Source organism: Terrapene carolina, unplaced genomic scaffold, assembly GCF_002925995.2.
Source record: "Terrapene carolina triunguis isolate 2854851 unplaced genomic scaffold, T_m_triunguis-2.0 Scaffold210, whole genome shotgun sequence".
NCBI lineage: Eukaryota > Metazoa > Chordata > Testudines > Emydidae > Terrapene > Terrapene triunguis.
The window spans coordinates 53,555,248-53,572,530 of record NW_020664561.1 but is presented as its reverse complement, the minus strand read 5'-3'; the positions used below and the strand labels follow the sequence as shown (position 1 = coordinate 53,572,530).

General features: G+C 41.0%; 2 protein-coding genes across 2 annotated transcripts in view; both read right to left on the bottom strand.

The window, feature by feature from the left end:
- Positions 1-17,283, bottom strand: part of LOC112115971 (FRAS1-related extracellular matrix protein 1-like) — a 92,609-nt gene that overhangs the window by 57,828 nt on the left and 17,498 nt on the right. Inside the window, 4 exon segments of the mRNA XM_029912329.1 lie at positions 7,983-8,177; positions 10,892-11,144; positions 13,613-13,706; positions 14,339-14,544. Coding sequence (XP_029768189.1) covers positions 7,983-8,177; positions 10,892-11,144; positions 13,613-13,706; positions 14,339-14,544 — 748 coding nt within the window.
- LOC112115960 (40S ribosomal protein S28-like) lies at positions 17,041-17,265 on the bottom strand. Its single transcript, XM_024213205.3, has one exon. It carries the CDS (start codon positions 17,263-17,265, stop codon positions 17,056-17,058), a length of 210 nt encoding a protein of 69 aa, XP_024068973.1. The 3' UTR covers positions 17,041-17,055.

Here is a 17,283-nt window from a genome sequence, read left to right as displayed (position 1 = left end):
TTTTGCATGACCACCAAAGGTTAGGAGCTTGCCTGAGGTCTCATCTAAAAGATGGCACCTCCAGTAATACAGATTCCCTTAACACCGTGTCAGCATTCATTCAACATTCACGCTGATAAGAGTGCCCTCTACGGAATCACTAAATGGTGTGATGTAAACATTGTGGCTAATAGTTTATCAAGATTCAGAAAGGAACTGGACATTTATATCGATAACAAGAATATCCGGGATTATAATAGTTAACACTAACAACAATTTTAGAATGAAGGCCTCAGGGTTTAAGCCAATCTGACTGTTTTAGAGACCAGGATGAGACCTAAAATGGGGGACAGTTTATCCAACATATGCCAAATGCAGCATCTGGTGCTGGCCACTGTCAGAAACAAGATACTAGACTAAATGGATCAGAGTCTGAACCTGTATGGCCGTTTGTGTTCTCGTTTCTAGTTTCAAACGTCTCTGCTTATTGTTGCTGAAAACAAGGGTGCAGCTCATGCTAATTCCTTCCAGGGTATGGAAAGAAAAGTACAAATCAACATTAGTTATGGCTCATCGCTGTGTTCTTGCAAGTATTAGCTTTAAATCAATCAATATCGGCAACAGTCCGTTTCTTCTTCCCCTGAAAAATAGTTCTATAAACTCAGTTGCCATAACAAACCATAAAGAACAGGCTATCACACTCTTATAAACATTGCAACATACAATAATCCAAGTTACCAAATAAAGTACAAGTACTATATACCATAGGGCATCTGGCTTTATTTAATTTGCTTTATAACGGGTAATACATGACAGCACAGCTGACATGTGGAAGAGCATGTTGGGCCAACTAGTCAACTTAGCCACAAGCCAGCCTCCAGGATTGCATCCACAAAAGTGAGCATATGCTCATTTTGCAGCCACATGCCCAGAGTCAGTGTGCAAACATAGGGTTCTACATGCAAAACAGGTTCTGAATGCAAAACAGGTGCACGCCCAACTTGATACGCCTGTTCTTCGCAATTCCTCCCAAAAATGTTGACATTAACTTTAAAAGCGCAAGATACAAATTAAAATTGAGAGACCACCAACTGCAACTCTGGAGCAAATCTCACCTACATACCCCATTTATTTAAACAACAAGCTATTTGAGGGAGGAACCTTTTTTTTTTTTTTTTTGCCATGTGTTTGTACAGTGCCTAGAAAAAACATAGGGCTTCTAGGCACTATTGCAATACAAATTATAATGAACATATGCAGTGAAGTTAGTAATTACTGTGCCTTTGTTCATTATTTTCCTGCTTAATGTGAATTACCATCAATGGGAAAAATATGCCCTTGACAGAAAGAAGTGGGGGGAAATTGTGAGAGCAGCCAAGGACCTCTATGGTCTATAGAGCCAGGGAGTAAGTAATAAAACCAATTACTGCCCTAATCTAATTTGAGTAATGATTTTGGGCCAAGGGGGGGAAGATCCTGACAACAATTTAATGTGTTAATTGTAGAGATGGACCAAAGTCTGAGATCTGAACATCTGCAATATTTGGGATAATATGGGTCCTCCTACAAATTTCACAGGTGACACCTATTCTGTAATGGACCAGACAAATATTCAAGATTCATACACTTTGAACTTTGTGAAAGTCTGGATCAGAACTTTACAGCTCAGGCCCATCTCTAGTTAGTGGAAAGGTTTAGGGCAGAATTTGAACCACATAGTGGATATCGGCTTTGGTATTCTGCTCTTCCTACTTGCAGAGAACTCTTATGGTCTCCAATAAGGGATCAGCTCCCAGGAAGACCAGGATATTACTGTGACAGGTTGGATCACAGAAACCACCTTGGGAACTGCCAACTGATGTGCCAAGACTACTTCTGCCCCTGCTTTCCTGCCCTGGCAGCTTGGGACTTCCGTGCCCTGCCTGGTTTGAGCCAGACCCGCTAGCCTGCTGCAAACCCAGACCCAGGTCTGAACCATGTCCCCTAATACCTGTAGGCTTAATTGAAAGCAGCTTAAGAAGTGTTCCTGTCTTTAGCACTCAGATGCCCAACTCCCAATGGGGTCCAAACCCCAAATAAATCCATTTTACCCTCAAATTATCTGTCCTCTATAAAACCGATAGAGAGAGATGCACAGCTGTTCCCCGCCCCCAGGTATTAATACATACTCTGGGTTAATTAACAAGTAAAAAGTGATTTTATTAAATACAGAAAATGGGATTTAAGTGGTTCCAAGTAGTAACAGACAGAACAAAGTGAATTACCAAGTAAAATAAAATAAAACATGCAAGTCTAAGCCTAATACAGTAAGAAAACTGAATACAGATAAAGTCTCACCCTCAGAGGTGTTCCAGTAAGCTTCCTTTTACAGACTAGTCTCCTGCTAGTCTGGGTCCAGCAATCACTCACACCCCCTGTAGTTACTGTCCATTGTTCCAGTTTCTCTCGGGTATCCTTGGGGGAGGAGCCAGCTGATGACAAAATGGAGGGGTCCCCACAGGCTTAAATAGATTTTCTCTTGTGGGTGGAGACCCCCTCCTCTCTCCTATGCAAAGTCCAGCTCCAAGATGGAGTTTTGGAGTCACATGGGCAAGTCACATGTCCATGCATGACTCAGTTTTTACAGGCAGCAGCCATTGCCCACATGCTATCTTGAATGTCTCCAGGAAGACTCCTTATGTGGATTGGAGCCTTCCAAGATCCATTGTTCGTTAAGTGTTTCTTGACTGGGCACTTAATTTGCACATTCCTTTCTCAAGGAGCCGACCAAATGCTTTACTAAGGCTACTTAAAAATCAAGCAAGTACACAGCCAATATTCATAACTTTGAATACAAAAATGATACATGCATACAAATAGGATGAATAGATTCAGTAGATCATAACCTTTACAGAGATATGTTACAATGCATATGTAGCATAAAACATATTCCAGTTATGACATATATACATTCATAAGCACTCAAATGGAGCATTGTTTCCTATTCTGGGCGCCACACTTTAGGAAAGAGGTGGACAAATTGGACTGAGTACAGAGGAGAGCAACAAAAATGGTAAAAGGTTTAGAAAACCTGACCTATGAGGAAAGATTTAAAAAACTGAGCAAGTTTAGTCTTGAGAAAAGAAAACTGAAGGGAGACCTGATAACAGTCTTCAAATATGTTTAGGGCTGTTATAAAGAGGACAGTGATCAATTGTTCTCCATGTCCACTGAAGGTAGAACATTCAAGCAGTAATGGGCTCAATCTGCAGCAAGGAAGATTTAGGTTTGATATTAGGAAAACTTTTCTAACTATAAAGGTAGTTAAGCTCTGGACTAGGCTCCCAAGGGAGGTTGTGGAATCCCCATCACTGGAAGTTGTTAAAGAACAGGTTAGACAAACATCTGTCAGAGACGGTCTAGTTTTCTTGGTCCTGCCTCAGCACACAGGGGGCTGGACTTGATGATTTTCAAGGTCCCTTCCAGCCTTACATTTCTATGATTCTATGATATATGGGCAAGACCTGACTTTTTTAAGAAACATGGTTTATATTTATGACTGGACACGCCAAGTGGAGCCTTCATGCCAGCTAATGCACTTCTTAGGTGTGTAGTGCCAAGTGCCTCACTAAATCCCCCCAGGATGCATTAATCAGCACTACTGCACTGGCTTGTATCTTTGCCCATTTCTAGTTGATGCCAGAGGTTAAATGGTCTTCTGACAGTGCTGGCAGAGTTTGAAACCACAAACTTGTAGCAATGTTCACAGTTCAGTGTGCCAGTTAATTCAGACCTCAGTCCCATAATATTGACACTGACTCCCCACTTGGCCCCTCTGAACCACCTTTCTCCAGCCAATCTATCTAGGCATTTGTAGCGTGCCTATCACTGTAGTATCCAGCGTGCCTCTAATTCCCCACTACTAAGACTCTGCCCTTTTGGAAGATCCTACAGGAGTGCTGCTTTCTCATCTCAGATCGCATCACCACATACAGGTCCACAGTCAGAGTAGGACCACAGTGCACCCCTCAGAAGGGAAGCAACAGAGCACAAAAAAATTGAACAGAGCTGAAGCCCAGCACAGAAGCGGAGCTGCACATGATGACACAGCCAGAGATGGGATTTTGGAAGTTAGCGAGGGGGCAGGATGGAGCTGAAAGCAAGTGGGAGGTTGCAGAAAGGGAAAAGGGAGCACGGGAACGGATGCAAACTAGTGTTTTTGAAACTGAATGAGTAACCAGAAGTCCCAATGAAGCCACAGAGGACTGACGGTACTCAGCACTTCTCAGGCCTTAAGGACTTGTGCCCTGTAGAATAGTTGAAGAAGAACTCAGCAAGAATTTTCAAAGGGGATGGTAAAGGGTGATGTGCATCTGTATATGTGGGGGAGATTGGGAGAAACACCAATGTAAAGAAGCAAACATCAAAGCAAATCTTCCCCATTGTGCTGGCATCCAGCAGTGCCTATTCACAGATTTAACTGACATCCTTTTCAACATGCCATCATCATAGAGAAGTCCCTGCCCCTTCTCAAGAACTGAAAGCCAACAACTCATAAATACCATGGGCCTGATTCTCAAATGTTTGCATCAGAATAAAACTCCATTGATTTCAGCAGAGTTACATTGGCAGACAACTGAAGGAATGCAATGGAGAATCAGGAGACAGAAGCTTAGACAATCTTTTTCATAGCTGAACTTTTCCCATATTTGATGGTGGTCCAAAAGGTAAAAACTCCTTTTGGAAAGTTTGATTAGTATCATTTCAGGTATTTTTGAGCTCCATGAACATGAAAAATAATTTTCCCCTTAAATTTGTGCTTGCATAACTCAAAATAAGCCAAAGCTAGAAACTTTTAAATTGGCTGGTTTTATAGCTGTCATTAACAGGGGAATGGGGAAAAAAACAGTCATATGAAGAAAAGTTCAGTGGTCCAAATTTTGATCTCAGGTAAGGTGGTGTAACACAGGAAAATCAATAGGACCCTATAAAAATTATCTCTTTAAAAAAAAGAAATCCATAGAATTTAATTTTAAAAAATGATAATCTTAAATTTTGTAGGATTTTTCCAGAAGGAGTAATTTCAATTACCTGTGTATTATAATATGCAATTCAATGGGACAACTTAATGTTGCAATAGAAATCTTAAACTTTCTGAATTTCCTGATCTTTGTTTGCTGGCTATCTCAACCTTGTTGCTGCACTGAGGTTAGTTTTATATTTAGTATCATTATCTAGTTTGTACTAGACCTGGAAAAAAATGGTAACATTGTGGCTTGATCCCCGGCCCCCATTCAAACAAAAGAACCAAAACCAAAACACTGATGAAAAAATTCTAACCAACTCTAATTTACACTTTTATCATGTCCTTCATCCAAAGTTCTCAAAGCCTTCTGTAAACAGAAATCAATTAGACCCTGCTCCAGAAGTGCATTTAAGCACGTTTAACTAGAAGTCCTTTTGGGATCTGCTCACATACTTAAAGTTAAGCACGTGAGCTCTTAAACCTCTGTAAGTTAAATAATTTTTATACCTATTTTACAAAAAGAGAAACAGAACCACAGAGATTTTAAGGTCAACATTTTCAGATGTGTCCACTAATTTTGGTTTTTTCCTTATTTCAGTTAAAGGCACGTAGGGCCTGATTTTCAGACATGCTGAGCACCACTGACTTCTCCAGCTCTCCTCACTAGACTATGCTCCTTTCTCCCATGAGAGGAGCATGATTCCTACATTAACTGATTCCCAGGTTAACAGTGAGACTAGCATTTAATTTCTCCATTAAATGGGTCAGCCAAGTTGAATTACTGAGCAAAGGGGTGCCTGGGTTTCATTACCAAATGCAACCAAAGCAATGAATAATAATTAAAAAAAAAAGGAATTAAAATAATGTGACGAATTCAAGGGAGTTCCAAAATATCATGTTGCTGAAATACTTCTGCTAAAAGTGTGCCTGCACAGATGGAGCGGAGCACTGTCACCAGTGACCTTGTTCACTCTTCCGCACCAACTCCATTTTTCCAAGTTTCTTCCTCCTACTGGAGCTACGGACCTTCCATCCTCAGCGGTATTGTGACTTGCCAGCACACATCTTTGAAAGGAACATCTTTAAGCACTCATTTGAAAACAAAAAAAAGTGAGACGGGAAAATGATTTCCTTGGAAAGCGAGCAGAATAACCACCATTGCACAGCATAACATTGCAGCACTAAACGTATATCACCCTTGTTATAACTGGAGATTGTCAGTAATCATTACCAGAGATCTAGGCTATGAAAGCATAGTAGTTAATCACCTGCTCTGATTTGGTGGTTTTAAAGGATCCACTGCAGAAGGATCTTTTTATGTGTGCTTTCTGTCAGTGGGAATGGGATTATACAGGAGTCAGAATTGACATGGGTAATTTCTGATGAACTCTATTCTACAGATGGCCCTCACTCAAAGAGCACAGGGTCTCAAAAGCCTTGCAAAGTTTCAAAACCAGATGTGGATTTTTGAATCCATCTCTACATCTATTCTCATTCAGGCTTTCTGACTTCTAACCTGTCCTACTCTAGTCTCTTCACTCATGTTTTCCAAATGGAGCAGTCACTTAGGACTAGACTGTACCTAGCCTGTTCAGATGTACAAGGTGAGGGGAAGAGTGAGTCTTCTCCCATTTTGTGTGACCATGCAGAGGATACGCACAGTATCTATCACTGAGCTCCCTTTGTGTAGAAGGACCCTGATATCGTAATGCTGACAGCCGTGCTAGAAATCCACTGGGAGCGTGGACAGACAGGACAAGCACATGCTGCAAGCTACTAAAAAGTTTTAGAAGCAGTTGCCACTGTATGCTCTTCTCCAGGGCCTGCTGCAGGTCTAGGGCCTGCCCCTGGGACAGTGACTGCAAATTACCACCTCTACTTTCTCTACTACTGCACAGTGGCTTAAAGCTACAGGGCACAATTCTGCCCTAAATCCAAACTCTGCTCAGAATAGTGGGTTGGAGTCCTACTTCTGTGCACCTGGCCCTGGCATCTGTTAGAGCAGCCTTGAAGTGGCTCTAAATTACTCAGCTAGCATGACAGAGCACCACCCTCCTGCCTCACTGGGGTAGTGATTGGTACAGGAGCCAGCGTCAGCAGCTTTACACCAGCAGAGTGTTCCTCTCCACAAATAGGAATTCTCCACTGCCCAGCGACAGCCAGAATCCAGCCCTTTTACATCACCTGAGCAGTGGAAAGAGAAGAGGCCACAAGCTACAATATTGTCCACAATTCAGCCCTCAGTGTTCTGTATTTCGCTTAGGAGCTGAAATGCTACTGTTAAACAGTAGGGCAAAGAATAAAATTGGGCCTGATCCTGCAGACCTTACTCAGGCAAACTCCCATTGCCTTCAGCAAAAGTTTTGTCTAAAGACAGCAGTATCTGGCCTAGTGTAATTAACTTGAAAAAGCAGATGAATGTTATAGACACCTAATGCCTGTTGTGTGTAGGGTTTTTTGTTGCCTTTAGAATGTTTAATATTTTGAGAAGTAAACTAGAAGGACTTAGCCAAATTAAGTATTTTCTCTAAACTGTCAGTGTTATTTCAACTGGCAAAGTGAATGGGATAAATTGGATTAGATGCTGTCTATACTTCAAACCCTAATTGTGAAGAATCCAAATGTTCGAGCAATGCGTGGAGGCAAACCAAAAAGCAAATACTACATTGTCTGCAAAGCAGCAGATAGCTCAGTTTACCAATTAGTCAAATGGTTTTGGTAGCATGACTGATCTCTGAACAGAAGCATTCCATGTCTATTGGGTCCTGTGCAATGAGGTTTATGACAGCACAGCTCTCCATCCTGTGTCATGAAAAACTATACAACCTGGAGTACAGCACAGCACTTCCAAGCTTTGGGTATGTATTCTGGTGTCATCACAGTAACTCCAAACCAGAGTAGGGCGAGAAATCTACCTTCTGAATTATAATCTGGAAAAAATTACAGTACGGTAGTTCAGATTGAATACATTGAAATGTGAAACGGTTAGTAAACATACCCAGATGAATGGTGGGACGTTGGTTGTTGATGGGGAGGGCTGTGATGTTCAGATCACAGATTGGGAGACTGGTGTGAAGAGGTAATGGTGGAGGGAGAGCTTTATTAAAACAGCAACTATCCACTGTACCAGCCTCTCCATCTGAGACAATGAGGGTCAAGTTGTCGTCACAAAGGCTATGTCCTATTTCACCTCCTAGAAAGAAACAGAGAATAGAGATACTGAAATCACACTCACAGGAGAGCATACAAGAAGAGTAGAAAAGATCATCTGATCTTTCCTTGAAAAACAATAAATCAATCAAGTATCTTCAAAGGCCGAAGACTTTGGAGCAAAAAACAAAGGAACTTGTGTGTATTTGGAAATGTTTTAGATTTGGCTGTCAAATAAAATTCAGTCTCATAACAGCCATTGAATTTAAAAGACCAGCCCAACAAACCCCTAAGTAGTGCCATTTAATGCTCTCCTACATAGCAAACCTGTAAGCTATATTACTGGAAAGTTAATACTAGAATAACATGTAAAATAGTGCATAGTATTATCCCTTTTATCGTGTCGTCAGTGTGAGGAGCTCAAAGCTCTTTGCATACTTTAATGAACTAAACATCACAACAAGCCTGTCAGGTAAGGAAGTCCTGTATTATCATTTCCATTTTACAAATGGAAGAAATGAGTCAAAGAGTTTAAGGCATACGCTTTCAATATCATCAGCTAGTTTTTCTCTGACTTTCAGAGATGTTGAGCACCCACAGTTCTGACTGAAGTGAAGTTGTGGGTGCTCATAATCTCTCAAAGTCAGGACATAAGGGTCTCCAGTTGAACGCCTGCCCCCCAAAAAATGGATGCACCCAAAATTAGTAGATACTTAAAAAAATTAGGTCTAAGGTCACACAGGAAGTCTGTGACAAAGCCAGGAACATACCTCAGATGTCTAGTTTCTCAGCCATGGTCTAGAGCCACACAAAAAACAAATGGAGTCAGGAATGTCTAAAATATAACAGGTACTAGAGCTGGTCAAAAAAATGTGTTCTCACCGTGTCCCTTCACAAGATTTTGACAGATGCCCTCCAAAATTCTTTTCATCTAAACTTTCCACAGAAATGTTTGAATTTTTGGCAGAAATTCCAATACTGAAAAAGGTATCCAAAAATTGAAATAGTTCAGTGTTTTGACAAAAAAAAAATCTAAATTTTCTATAGAACACACACACACACACACACACACACTTTTTAAATAAAAATTTCACTTGGTCAGAAACCTAGTTTTCATTTACAATCAGTTTCAACAGAAAATTTTTGACCTGCCCTACACAACACAGTCCACTGTGGGGAGGCTGGAAATCTGATCATCTAACCCTGTGCAGTGCACAAACCCTTTTTATAATAAAAATCTTCTGTTTAGTACAACAGGCAATAAGTGCCACATGTAGAAAGCATTATAAGGGGAACAATTTTATTGCCCATCCTTAAAAAAAAAAGTTGTATATACCATACTGTACTAAAATAATAGCAGTATATAAGCAGAATTCATTTCTCTAGACTGGCTGGGCTTTATCAACTAACAGGTTACAGCTTTTCATTTCAGACAGGCCAATATTCTTAAAAACAGCTTTATCTTTAAGAAAACAAAAGGGCTAAAAAAAATCCCGTAGAATAGAATACAGTGTCAGAAAATTCAAGAGAACACAAAAGCCCCCTACTTCCATAAAGACTTGCTGCAGCTGATCTCAAGGTGGAGATATATTATTTAACAATTACTAGGAGGCATCTACTGACAAAACAGTACCCACCAAGATGAGCATACAGAATGCTAGTGTGCAAACTGGCAATATTTCGAGTGCCCAATCTGCCCATAGGATGAATAGCGGTGTTCTTGGGAAAAAGAGCAGAGCAACAGAGAAAGCAGTCTCCCATCGCAAAGGCTGCTACAGTCACAGGGTGGGGGAGGAGAGGGGAAAGCAGGTGGTTTTGAACTTGAAAGAAAGATTAATGTATTGAAGTAGTTCTCTTCTCCAGGCTGATGGCACGAACAATAATCTGCTGTGCTTGAAATCTGTACAACAGTAGCATTCTTGCTGCTGTGCAGGAGGAATTGAATGATAATGTATATGGACATAAAAGCGAAAAAGAAAAGAAAAAAACAGTGAGAAACAAGAATTTTTTTCCTACTGTAATTAAAGTATTTTAAAAGACAGTGTTTTGATGTTCTTTATTGCAACCGAAACTGCACAAGAAAGTGGGTTGGCGGAGACTTCTTCTAATACTCATTAGTATATACAAACACAGTTTTAAAGTAAAATCAGAAAAGGTGCAGGAGAGAATTTCACTGAAAATTTAACACTCTAAATATTGGTTTGACTCAAAACAGCAAAGACAAGGACAATTCAGGCAGCTATTCCACCCTTAACTCATCCTGTAGTGCCCAGGTAACTCAGTGCAAGTAGCACAGGGCAGGTCTAGGGCTCAACAAATACTTTGGGTAGAAACAAACTGTATGAAATCACCCACATTAGCAGGTGATTAAATGTTTGTTTCTGACACCTATGAGATGCCTGTGTCAAGCTATTGTGATGGTATGTCGCTACACAAACATGCACTGAAGTCAAAGTGAATGACAGTAGCACAATCTGGCCCTAAAATAGGAGTCCAAAAGAGGAATCTGAAACTAACCAAAATACAATCTAACCAGCTGGAAAGAGCCAAATCTTCTTTGACAACAGGCTCCAGCCTCAAACAAGTTTTAATCACAGAGTTATAGACCTCTTGATAAGAAGGCTTATAATAAAAAAAAAATAGAAACAGACCATAATACAATAATCCATAGTTGTGGTGGCATTTAGTAATAAAAAAATAGAGAGGTAGCGCTTAATAAGGAACAAGCAAACTGTGAAAATCAAAATTGTATATTACCCGTATGTATGTAAGTGATCAATCTCTGAGTGATATCCAGCTGGAAGAATTTATCCACCATGAATCCTCTCTTTTGAATCACCCCATGCGCTGGAGCACGAGCAATCATGTATGTCAATTTTGTGTCATCACTATCAGCATCTGTTGCATAAAGGTATTCTGTGGTGATAACAACGTGTCCTCCCTCCGGACACTCCAGTCTTGATTTTAATCCTGACTGTAGCTCTGGGGGCTTATCATTAACTGGTATAATCTTGAAAGAATGAGAAGGGGAGGGAGAGGAGAGATATTTTCATTTATAGTTCAAAGTCCAAAAAGCAGTATTGGCCTAGATTTTATTCTAACAACAACCTTATTTCCTCTGTCACTCATATGGGGGAGCTCATCTAACAAGCAAGTAATAAACTGTTGCCTCTCAGATATATTCCTGTAGCACACTTCACACTCTGGGAAGGTTATTTGATCCATAATGGTTATCAGCTGCTGTTTATTCTAATTGTTATGGTCAAATGTTTAGCATCTGAGTCTCGATCTGGGATCTATCAGTAACTTTGGACATCGGTGATGCTGGTGGATTTGTTCCCAACCAATTAGATGAAATCCTACAAAATGTGTTCCAATTAGAGTGCAAATAAAAAAATTTAATATTTTCCGTTGAATGTAACTTTACCAAAAACATCTTGATGAGCTATTATGTAAATACCTCATTTCTATCAGCATCCTGAATAGCAAACTCACAGTGCAGAGGAGGTTACAAAGACTATTTCATGTTATGGAGCAATTAGTTGAGATGCAATAGTTAAGAGTGAGCCTACACTTCCATTTTAAGACAAAGGCCAGGTCTACACTACCGCGGTAGTTCGACGGCTGGCAATCGAACTTCCGGGTTCGATTTATCGCATCTGGTCTGGACGCGATAAGTCGAACCAGGAAGTGCTCGCCGTCGACTGCGGTACTCCACCTCAGCGAGAGGAGTACCGCGGAGTCGACGGGGGAGCCTGCCTGCCGCGTGTGGACCGCATCTGAACCGCGGTAAATTCGAACTAAGGTATGTCGACTTCAGCTACGTTATTCACGTAGCTGAAGTTGCGTACCTTAGATCGAATTGGGGTGTTAGTGTAGACCAGGCCTTATTTTCTAACTCCCTTTCCTTCAACACTTTAGCCTTTTATTGAAGGATGAGGTAGGGACTCGGGAAGAGAATTTAGGGGGGGAGGTGGCAAGATGTTTGGGTTGCTTTTACGTTTCATCTCAATTCTGAATTCCTGGGTTCCCAACACTTGTTTTTTATTTTAAACTACAATGTTGTCATTAGTTTTATTCACTCTGATGGTATATTCTCTCAGCCTTAACTCCACCTTCATCTATGTCTGGACATCTAGCTTCTCAGATAAAATATTAAACTTTAACATTACTTATGGCATTTTGCGTTATATTTCAGACCTACAGCTGTTCAAAAAATGTCCATCAACATTATTCAACAGAAAATGGGGTTTTCAACTGAACAAAGTTTTTCATGAAAGCGTCTGCTTTCCACAGAAAAAAATTGATTTTTCGTTGGTGGAGCTGGTGTGGGGGAAGAATGCCCAAAAACCTAAATATTTTAATTTGGCTGTGCTGCCATGGTGACTCATGTGAGTTGCAGTTTGGTTGACTTTTATCCCTATTCTCCTCTGTGGGCAGGGTTCCCTGGCCAAATTACATCTCCGATGGTGCACTCCCCCACCATGGTGGGCCTTCTCTCCAAAAGGGGAATCCATGGTGCATCGTGGGATATGTAGTCCAACCAGGGAGTCTGGCCTATAAAGGAGAATGTGAGCACGAGGCACATGATCTACAAGTCCCCATAAGGCTCTGTGACAGCAGTTCCAAACAGAAATAGTTCACTCTTCATCCACAATTTTTCTGATTTTGAATTTCTGCCAACAAATTGAAATTTTCTGTGAAAAATTCAAACAGCTCTATTCAGCTCTACTCAATACTCACAAAGTTCACTGTTCTATAGATTCCCCAAGGGAGGAATATGGATTACATCATGTAATCTATCTATTTTCTAACTTCACAAATGAAGTAGTGTTTTGTAGAATTACAGTAAAGGAAATCTATCTGCATGAGAACAAAGCAAACAACTAACAGTCACCAAAACACTCTATCTTGCATTCCTTACTTAGGCAAGACTCCCTTTGAAATGCCAACTGGGCTCCTAGTGCAACTGCATTTACGTGTTCAAAGACAGATTTTAAAAGGGCTAAGGTAAATTTCTACCGTGGTTTTAAATAGGTAGCAGTGTCTATTACACAGGATTTGAGAAGGTTCAATAGCAGGAGAAAATAGCTACTAGGAAGAGAGAAAACCAAAGTGTCTTTTCCCGTTTTGGTCTATAGGTAGACTCCTGATCCTGCAAAGACTTATGCACATGCTTAGCTAGACACACACGGTGAGCAGTCTTATTAACTTCAATGGATCTACTCCTAGTGTGTATAGTTAAGCATGTGCATAAGTCTTTTCAAGATCAGGGCCTTAGTCATTAATAACTCTGGAGTTGTTTTATAGACATTTCATCCAGGAGTCAAACTCAGCCTAAGCAGAAACCTTTCCGGGAAATCTGGTAAAAAGATTGATGAAAATTAAAAATCTACTTAGTCGAGCTGAAGTAACCAATATGTGATTAATACTTTCCAATTATATTTCAGTACAGTGCATTGCTGAATTTCTTATTACCTGCACTCTTAACACTCCATCTGCAGTGTTAAATCCATCTGTTGCTGGAAATATGACTATATCTTCAAGGGTTTCTGAATCATCATGCTGGTACCTTTTAACATAATTATAATGAAAAGTGATATTCATTAAGTAGTGAATATTAGAAACCTATAAATAGAAGGTGGGGGGAAGGACTAAGGTCTAGCAATGCCCACCACTTACAAATGATCCTGTGAGATGCTTCTGTTTAATCTTAGCATATTGGTCTAGAGCCTCAGCCAGCATAAAACAGCATCACTCCATTGGATTCAGTGAAGTTACACTGATTTATGCCAGCTGAGGATCTGGATCATGATAATTATTCAGTGGTTCAGAGGTAAGCGACAGAGATGAGTCCATGACATGAATCACAATTGTCTTCACTCGTGAATATAAACAAAGAAAAAATCCCATGTGTGCATAATTGTGAAAATGTCTTGCATGACATGACATGATGTAAAAGACATTTATGTCCTCACCTCTAATAGGTGAAGAACCCAATACCCCTAGTCATGTATATTTTTGGACAGTATTCAATTTAGATAGCCCTGTTTTCTAAATGTACTCTAAAATTAATGACAATGATTTTTTCCCAAAAAGTTTCTATTGCAGAAACAGAACTATTGTTAATTCTTTTGAAACGGAAACATTATTTGCAATGCAGAGATTCATTTTTTTTTTAAAGGTAGAATCCAAATGCATTACCTGACTTTGTAAGACTGCAAATCCTCAAGGGTAAACATATCTCCTTCCTGCATAATGAGTCCATACAGTTCAATGTGCCCATATTGAGGACGTTTCTTCAGCTGGATTCGAAGATCATCCCTGGTGTCCAAGTCTGACACCATTAGATTCTCCCCAGAGATGAAGAAACTGGCACCTTCCTCTGTTGTTAGATGATTGGTGAAAATCTAAAACAGTGATGAGCTCACAAAATGCACTGAGGCACTATAAGGAATAGCAAAATAATATACACAGGAAAATAATGAGTTTAACATGTCAGCAACTAACAAGTATTTCAAAGGCAGACTTTGGCATAGGAGTGTCTATATTGGATTTCCTACTGATCTGCAACCATTCTCAGTGCAGGTTCAGAGTCTGCCTCCCAGATTTCATCCACGCATCTCACCAGAAAGAAACCCACCTGCATTGCCCCATGTTAACTTTCAGATGCTGCTATCACACCACATGGATGTGGGGAAGGTAGTACTGGTTCTGGTTATTGTTGCTGTCCTGTGACGGGGTGGAAACAGCTTTCAATGTTGTACCCACATAGAACCATGACAGCCCATCTCTGCTTTAGTCAGGTAAACACCACCTGTTTTAGTAATCAGATGAGACCTATACTTTTCTTGGAGAAGCATAGTTAGATATTAAAAACCAACTAAGCAAAAAAATATAGGCCATTTACCAGACAGTAGAGTAAGCGCCATAACTGAGCAGGAGGATATTGTGATCTACTTGTATTTCCTTGTATAGGAGGGAGGTTTGGGCAGAAGTGTCTTTAACCAATCTTTTCTTAACTGCAAAAAAGTGCACCTCAGTTTGATACAAGAGACAAGTGAACACATATGCAGGTGATCTTATTTAACTAGGTGGCTCGCCCAACCCTGCTTGGAATCTGGATCAGCACATATTGTCCTCCTGTGCTTTCAAAGTCCCTCAAATAAGTTCTAAAACCCTCACAGAAGTACTAAACAGAGGCTCCTCTTCCTTTGCAGGCAGACAGGCTCAAAACACCCAAGGATTCCAAACACAAAGAAGCAGGGCTGGCTCCAGCTTTTTTGCCGCCCCAAGCGGCGAAGAAAAAAAGATAATAATAATTAAAACAAAAAGATAAAGCCGTGAATGGCGGCACTTCGGAGGCAGCTCTACCACGCCACTTCATTCTTCGGCGGCAATTCAGTGGCCGGTCCTTCCCTCCGAGAGGGACCGAGGGACCCGCCGCCGAATTGCCGCCGAAGAGCCGGACGTGCCGCCCCTTTCCAGTGGCCGCCCCAAGCACCTGCTTCCTGCGCTGGTGCCTGGAGCCGGCCCTGCAAAGAAGCCTCCATACACAAACCTACAGTCCAACAATGAAACAAAAACAACAATAACCACCGGGATGTATTCGCTTTGTGTGTACGAGTAGGGGTGCTGTTGCCCTGTAGTGGCTCATCCATGGAGATGATAAAGTGACTTACTACTAGTTTCAGCTATAGGAGTTCTCCTTACGCTCAGCGGCGGAGGCCTGTATGTTTAGAACTGAATCACCTAAGTTCTACTCCCAGCTCCCTACACGTGTGTAATTGCATCTGCTGTCTGCAGCATGTGGATGTGTCGTACCACAGAAACTCACAACCATCTCCACAGCAAACTAACAGCAACTCAGCAAAATAAAAGACAAGGAGACAAAGCCATTCTCAAGGAAGTAGACTGGAAGAGAGCATGTCAGAGAGACGAGGTCAATGAGGAATGTGTGGTCGCAGATAACAACATCATTCATTCCTCGGGAAGGCTTTTGGGCTTGACATTCACATCAGTAGGATTCACAGGTCCCAAGAGTCCCTGTTTTAGAGCTTAACAGTACTGCCAAAATCTACTTGGCATAAGTTACCTCCTCTGAAAAGCTTGTACTAAAAAGTTTGCAAGTCTACTCAATAGCACTATAGCTTGATGAAAGGTAGTTAGCACTAGCAGGTGAGTCATAATATTTCTGACCTGGTGCTGTGAATCAAACAGCAGGAAGAAAACCAATTTAACAACATGTTTGTTTCCATCACGTTGCTCATAAAATACTGCCCACTTCAGTGAGTAAAACCATAGATAGATAATGTAAAAATGTTTAGAGCCTCTCTCTCTTCTCCTCAAACTCCAACTAGAATGAAAAGCTTTCTCTATCTGCCTGCCTGAGAAAAGTTTGCTGCCTCTACATCCCTATAAACAAATACTGGGACAGCACAGGGGCTACAGAAAAGCACTGACTATTCACTGAGATATAAGGAAGCTTATGAAGAAAAGTAACTTTCCCTTAGGAGGAGGAGAGCTTTCCCCCTTGCTTCAATAACAGACAAAGCAACTAAGGAAGGGTTAGATGCATTTGCCCAGAGATCTCTGAGTCATAACTTAAGCTGCTAAAAGTTATGTCCTAGTACTCTATCAAAGAGGCTTTTCTAATGGACATGAACCTTTTTCTTTGCACTGTGGCGGTTTTCAGGGCTTATCGATGGCTGAAAGGTGTGACAAAGTCAGTCCTGACACAGATATAAGAGAGTGGTTTTGGTTTTTTTTTTAACTGGAAAAAAATCCTTTATTTTAGTCTCTGAAACACAACATTCCTCTTCATTAAGTCAAGTGGAGTAGGTATGAACTGTCACCTCTTCATTAGAGGAAATCAGAAATGGTAGTCACATCAGGCTTGCCATCAAGCTGCAGCATGCAGATCAGCATAATCGCCTTGCTTCATGCTCAGATTCCAGCAGCATCAGGACATCCCCCTCACGGACAGGCCTCTTTACGTTCTGGATGATGGATCTACTGGTGTCGTCCATGAATTCAACACGAACCTGGGTGCACTGGCCCTGCGAGCTCGGCTGGCCCAGCACCTTGGTGACCTGGGCCAGTTTGATGGGGTGCATGCGGCTCGTATCCATGGCAGCTGCTCCGGTTGG

What these genes read in the sequence shown, in the direction of transcription:
- LOC112115960 (XM_024213205.3), bottom strand. Translation starts at nt 17,265, where the DNA reads ATGGATACGAGCCGCATGCACCCCATCAAACTGGCCCAGGTCACCAAG.